Source organism: Drosophila innubila, assembly GCF_004354385.1.
Source record: "Drosophila innubila isolate TH190305 chromosome 2R unlocalized genomic scaffold, UK_Dinn_1.0 1_C_2R, whole genome shotgun sequence".
In the NCBI taxonomy this organism is placed as follows: Eukaryota; Metazoa; Arthropoda; class Insecta; order Diptera; family Drosophilidae; genus Drosophila; species Drosophila innubila.
Genome location: NW_022995374.1, coordinates 7,237,906 through 7,244,566, shown reverse-complemented (window position 1 = coordinate 7,244,566; position 6,661 = coordinate 7,237,906). Strand labels below are relative to the sequence as shown.

The 6,661-nt window shown below is 42.9% G+C and overlaps 2 protein-coding genes across 2 annotated transcripts; one reads left to right on the top strand and one right to left on the bottom strand.

Annotated features, from left to right (window-relative positions):
- Positions 1-38: 38 nt before the first annotated feature.
- On the bottom strand, positions 39-774 carry LOC117785991 (protein mago nashi). Its single transcript, XM_034624297.1, has 2 exons — positions 383-774; positions 39-322 (listed from the first exon to the last, which is right to left on the bottom strand). The coding sequence occupies exons 1-2, from the start codon at positions 641-643 to the stop codon at positions 140-142; spliced, it is 444 nt and encodes a 147-aa protein (XP_034480188.1). The 5' UTR covers positions 644-774; the 3' UTR covers positions 39-139.
- A 369-nt stretch (positions 775-1,143) lies between these two features.
- On the top strand, positions 1,144-6,580 carry LOC117784776 (protein O-mannosyl-transferase Tmtc3). Its single transcript, XM_034622590.1, has 4 exons — positions 1,144-1,280; positions 2,846-4,238; positions 4,536-5,317; positions 5,427-6,580. Exons 2-4 carry the CDS (start codon positions 3,020-3,022, stop codon positions 6,309-6,311), a joined length of 2,886 nt encoding a protein of 961 aa, XP_034478481.1. The 5' UTR covers positions 1,144-1,280; positions 2,846-3,019; the 3' UTR covers positions 6,312-6,580.
- Positions 6,581-6,661: the final 81 nt, after the last annotated feature.

Here is a 6,661-nt window from a genome sequence, read left to right as displayed (position 1 = left end):
TTGTTTGTTTCAATCAATTTGAAGAAAATAACTAGAAATTTCAGTTTGTCATTACAAAATTTAATGAGTCAGCTATTATATTTGTGTTTACGATAGAAAATGAGTTGAATACAGTTGGGGAACATTGAGATATTCTATTTTATATGGGCTTAATCTTGAAATGCAGGCCGATTAGCGAAAAGACTAAACATTTAAGATCCTGCACTAAGTAATAGAAACAGCGCAAGCCCTCTGGATCCTTGGAGCGGTTAACGTCCACCAAAGACCCCGTTTTTGAGGTAGTAAACGAGATGTGCTCATCACCAATGACAATCTCCAGTTCCTGCAAAATAAAACAACATGCATGATGATTGAGTACTCTAGTAATAATTTATTCATATACCTGTCGACCAACACGGTCTGGTGGCGGCCATGGCAAATCATCTTCCTGCATTATTTCCGAGTCAATTATAATGCGCTTCAGCTCCTCCATGACGGACTGGTGCACAAATGCCTCTTTGCGGATCATGGTGTCGTTTTTGTAGTTGGAATTGTTGGCGTACCGCAGTTTTCCATCTGGCCGAAACTCAAACTCCAGAAACTCGTGCCCAAACTTGCCTTTGTGGCCAACATAATAGCGCAAATAGAAGTCCTCCGTCGACATTGTTTTCTTGTATGCCGTGCAACTTTGATAATTGTTTATTACAATTAACAAAAAGCGGAAATATTTCTTCTGCAGAACTATTTTCTTCCCACCACAAACAACGTTGCGGCTATACGAGACAAAGCGTTGCCACCTGGCCCAAATACTGCCACCCTGTTATTTCCACCAATTTGCCAGTATGTACCGTTTTGGGTCAATTTTAAAAATTGGTAACTTAAAATTTTTCTACCTCTTTTTTTTTGACAATTTCTTAATTTTTAAGCTAGCATTTTTGAAATTTTTGCAGAATTTTTGTTGTAACTTTTCTCCCCTTGGGGTGAAAAGACTGAAACCGTCATTTATATGCTTCCCTTAATATAGTCTAATTTCAAATTATTAATTTTCATTAAGCTTATTCATTATTTATTGAGTTTTTTTTTGCATTTTTAAATTTGCAATTTTTATCAGTGATGAGGCTGCTTATTAAATCCCATCGATAACAACATGCATATATCGATGGGTATCGGGTCGCTTGTGTGACAATGTGAATGGCAATTGCGTGCAAGTTGGCCCAAAAAGGCCGAGTTGAATTTTGTGTTAAAATGTAACTTTAGTTTATTTAAATGTAACTACCTCTATAACTTGCAGATTTAATGCGGTGAGTGAAGGTCAAAGTGGAAATGAATATATATATGCAAGTGCACATGACAACATTGTAATAATTGCAATAATTTGCAACAAAGTTTTTGAACGTGTGCTACCGTATACATATATGCACCCACACATTGATGTGCTGTTGTTGTTGTTGGCTGTGTTGTTCACGACGCATGGACGCCAATGTAATGGCGTCGCAAAAATCGCAATGTAGAAGAGACCACGCGCGGCATAAATGGGGTGGTTCAGAGCACTACAGCAGCACCTCCTTGACGAGGTTGCTACAGAAGCAGCACAAGGATCTCGGTCAAAGTAATTTTACAAAAACACTTGGAAAGAGAGCGCCTCAGAGAGCGCCCATGCATACATGTACATGTGTTCTGTTGTTATTATTGCCATGAAACGAAAGTGCAAGGATTTCGAATGCGCAGGCGCATCAAATGGCGGGAAATCAACAAGCTTTGCCGGCATGTGTGTGTCCTTCGGCTCTGCTGTAAAAGTCGGTCGTGCAACAAAGTTGCTCTCAGTGACTCGCTCCCACGCACTCTCTCTGCCGCTCGCTCTCTCTCTCTCTTTCTTTCCATGGGAAGTCCCTACGCTTACTTGGTGGTGTTTTGTTGTGACTGCCGCCACAAAATCGATGACATTGAGCGCAACATTGTTGCTGTCTCTCGGTCGGCGCGAGTGGGAAAATGTTGCGTCCACATCCGCATACCAATGAACTTCTGGCCTCACGCCCAGTAATGCATGCGCTGCTTTGTTTTATTTCATAATATTTACAACACAAACAAAAACACTTACTTTTAGCCTTAGAACTCCCAATTCTGTTTGCTGATTGCAAGTTTTCTCTCTGTGCAACTTTTGCCGGTGACTGCTGCTGTCGACGTTGACGTTGACGCTGGCGTCGACGTTGACAGCGACTGCGACGCTGCTGCTGCGTCGCTTACAACTTTGTTAACTTCGGGATTTTGGTGAATGCAGTCGGTATTGAGGACAGTAACCGGGACGAAGTTACTTTGTTGCGCGTTAATTGATTTTTTCCGGGTTCTTGTTAAGGCAAAAGAAAATTCAGCAAATATTGGTTGTGAAAATTTTGAAAAAGGGCAAGTTGAATGTGAATTACTTGTGAGGGGAGTGGTAGGTAAGAATGTGTATGCAACCATAATATATGGCATATTGAAAATATAAATCCCTAAATAGGGTATATATTTATAGATTAAAGTAATTTAATATATTATTGCTTTGTAATTTGCTTTATTTCACATTGTAATACATGTTTTTTGCACACTTATTTATTTGTGCAGACAATGTAAAATCACCTTATAGCTATTATCAAAATATACATTAATATTATTCATTATTCATTCAATAAAATAATTTAAAAAAAGTTAAAATTAAATTAAAATTAGTATAATAATAATTATGATCTATTTTTCCAAATTTATTATTGTATATATGTAAGCAATATCAAAATCTACTTTTCTACAATATTAAAATATTATACTACAAACATAAATATTATAATAATTACATACTTATAATATTTATCCATATTGTGTATCTTTTCAGACAATGTAGAATCTCCTCATAGTTTTTCTATAAAAATACATGTACAGACATTCATTCAAACATTCGAAACATTCCAATTGGTCTAGTGAAGTAATCATGGATACATGAACTAAAGTTCTGCACGGACTGGAAAGAGCAGAAAGTAACGGAAACGGCAGGGAAGAAGAGTCAACGATGTCAATGAACTCAAACCAACAGCAGCAGTTGCAGCAGCAGCAGCAGCAGTTACATCAACAACATGCAACAGCACAGACAGCAACATGCCACCGTGAGAGAGAAAGGGGCGGCAGGAGTTGCAGCAACAACAACAATAGCAACAGCAACAATCCAAACAACAACAACAACAGAAATTCACAGCGCAATTTGGTGGAATTTCTATGCATTTGCATTGCCTGCGTGTTTTGCTATTACAACAGCACCCAGTGTGGCCTGGTTTTTGATGATATCAGTGCGATAAGGGACAACAAGGATCTGCGTCCTAGCACGCCACTGCGTAATGTGTTCCTCAACGATTTCTGGGGCACACCGATGCGCAAGGAGCAGTCGCACAAGTCCTACAGGCCACTGACGGTGCTGACATTTCGCTTCAACTACTTGCTGCATTCGCTGGAGCCATTCGGTTATCATTTGGTCAACCTGCTGCTGCACATCGCCGTCTGTCTGCTGTGGCGTCGTGTGTGCCGCCTTTTGCTGCGCCAATGTGCGGCACCCAGCAATGAGGCGACGACGCCATCGTCCAACTCTTCGCACTCCTCGCTCAACACATGCGCTTTTGTCGCCTCGCTCCTGTTTGCCACACACCCGGTGCACACCGAGGCCGTTACTGGCGTCGTTGGGCGCGCTGAATTGCTCTCTTCGATATGCTACCTGGGTGCGTTTCTCAGCTACGCGCATGCAACGACCTCGTCCTCCTTCTCGTCGGGAGCTGTCGTCTCGTCACGTCGCACGAACTGGCCGTCGCTCTTTCTGTGCTTTGGCAGTTGCCTCTTGGCCTCAATGCTGTGCAAGGAGCAGGGCATCACGGTTGCCGGCATCTGTGCCGTTTACGAGCTGTTCGTGGTGCAACAACTGCGTCCGATGCATCTCTGTCACTTTGTGCTGCGTCTTTTCGAGGAGCAGCCAGCGGTTAAGTCATCGCCATCGCCTTTATCTCACACACGACGCTGGTCGTCGGTGCTCTGGAAACGCTTGGCATTCTTAGCCAGCATCACCATCGCTCTGCTGGTGGGACGTGTCTACGTCATGGGCTCCCAGCTTCCCATCTTCACGCGCTTTGACAATCCCGCCTCATCTGCGGAGACGCCTGTGCGTCAATTGACTTATGGCTACCTTATCTACCTGAACTCCTGGCTGTTGTTATGTCCATCGCTGCTCTGCTGCGACTGGACAATGGGTGAGTATATTTGTAATGGGATGGCGAAAAAGAAATCCATTATTTTTGAATTTGAGAACTTACTTGGTCAAAATTGAGCTTATTGGAAAGTTGGGACTTCCCTTTAAGAAAAGCCCTTCGTCAATTATCGACAGGTTGATTTATTTCTAATTTATAGAAAATTAAAATGGAATATATTTGAAACAAATTGCAAAACTTATGTTCGTTCAATTAAGTTAAAAATTAGAGTACAATAAATGGATTTCTTGTTCTCTCAATTAAATATATAATAATCTATAATAATCTCTTATTTTATAGGCACTGTGCCCTTGCTAGAGGGATTTTCGGATGCACGAAACGTGGCCACATTGTGCACTTTTCTTGGACTGGCTGCGCTGACGGTAAAGGCTTGCTTCACTCGCAACCTTCCGCAATCCCGCATCCTGCTTATGTGCCTCGGCTGGCTGGTGCTGCCATTTTTGCCCGCTTCCAATCTATTCTTTCCAGTGGGATTTGTGGTTGCCGAGCGCATTCTTTATATGCCCTCAATGGGATATTGTCTGCTGGTTGCCTATGGCTTTGAGCAGCTGCAATCTAGATGTGGCAAGCATTGGCGTCGCCTGGCGCAGTTGGCGCTCGTTGCTTTACTGCTGTCGCATGCGCTGAAGACTCAACAGCGCAACTGGGACTGGCGCAATGAGTACTCACTGTTCATGTCCGGTGTGCATGTGAATCAACGCAATGCCAAGCTGTACAACAATGTGGGACATGCACTGGAGAACGAGGGACAGTATGAGGAGGCTTTGCTGTACTTTCAGCAAGCGGTGCGCATACAGGAGGATGACATTGGTGCCCACATCAACGTGGGTCGCACCTACAACAATCTCAAGCGCTATGCAGAGGCGGAACAGGCTTATGTGCGTGCCAAGGCGCTTTTTCCGCAGGCCAAGCCAGGAGTTAGCTATCATGCTCGCATTGCACCAAATCACCTGAATGTGTTCATCAATCTTGCCAATCTAATAGCCAAGAATCAGACGCGGCTAGAGGAGGCCGATCATCTTTACCGACAGGCCATCAGCATGCGTAGTGATTATGTTCAGGTGAGGCTAAATCATTTTGAATTCTTACTTTCAAATGCATCCTATTAAAAATTAAAATTTATGTTCTATTTGTATAATATGAAGATGAATAACAAGATTCTATTCGCAGGCCTACATCAATCGGGGTGACATTCTCATGAAGCTGAATCGCACGGCTCAGGCACAGGAGGTGTATGAACAGGCGCTCCTGTATGATAGCGAGAATGCGGATATTTATTACAACTTGGGCGTTGTGTTCCTGGAGCAGGGGAAGAGTCAACAGGCGCATGTATATTTTAACAAGGCCATTGAACTGTATCCGGAGCATGAACAGGCTCTCCTCAATTCGGCCATACTTCTGCAGGAGCTGGGCGGTGAGGAGGCGCGTCAAATGTCGCGTGCTCGCCTCTACCAGGTGCTGTCCAGAGATGCAAACAACGAGAAGGTGTACTTTAATCTGGGCATGCTGGCCATGGATGAGTCCAGCTCTGAGGAAGCTGAGCAATTCTTTAAACGCGCCATACATCTCAAGTCCGACTTTCGCAGTGCGCTCTTCAATCTGGCTCTGCTGCTGGCGGACACCAAGCGACCATTGGATGCGGTGCCTTTCCTGAATCAATTGATACGCCACCATCCAACGCATGTGAAGGGCCTCATATTACTGGGCGACATCTACATTAATCACATGAAAGATCTGGATGCAGCTGAGAAATGTTATCGCAGCATACTGAAAACCGACCCGCATAACACGCAGGGTCTCCACAATCTCTGCGTGGTTTTTGTGGAGCGCAAGTGGTTGGCCAAAGCCGCTGCCTGTCTGCAGTTTGCTCATCGACTCGCACCTGGCGAGGATTACATTGGACGCCACCTGCAGATTGTCTATGCTCGACTGCAGAAAATCAACAAGTTACCTGATACGTCGCCTGAGCGACTGTTAGCCTATGAGGATTACGATCCTCACGAGTATAAACTGCCCGAAAATCGGGGAATGCACAAAGCCCGAACGCGTTTGTAGCTACAATTATCTTAAATTTGTAAATGTGAAATGATTTGTAGCTCATTTTTTTCTTATCTATATATTTTTCCTAGTTTTTAACAAATACTCATGTAAAATAGCCAACTGAGGCAGTTGGTAACAAAGTACGTAATTTCAACCTGACCTTGTTTTGTATATAAAATTATTTCTTCTTTTTAAAGCAAAAGACGTACGCCGAAAACTTGCATTTATTGTATACAAATGAAATTGTACTTAATGGCATTAAATAAAATAAACTGTACTTACTTTAATGCGTTTTGTTTTTGTCAGCTTAAATGGGTGGAAATATTATTAAATAATATACACTGAGTGCTTTTAAATAAATTCCA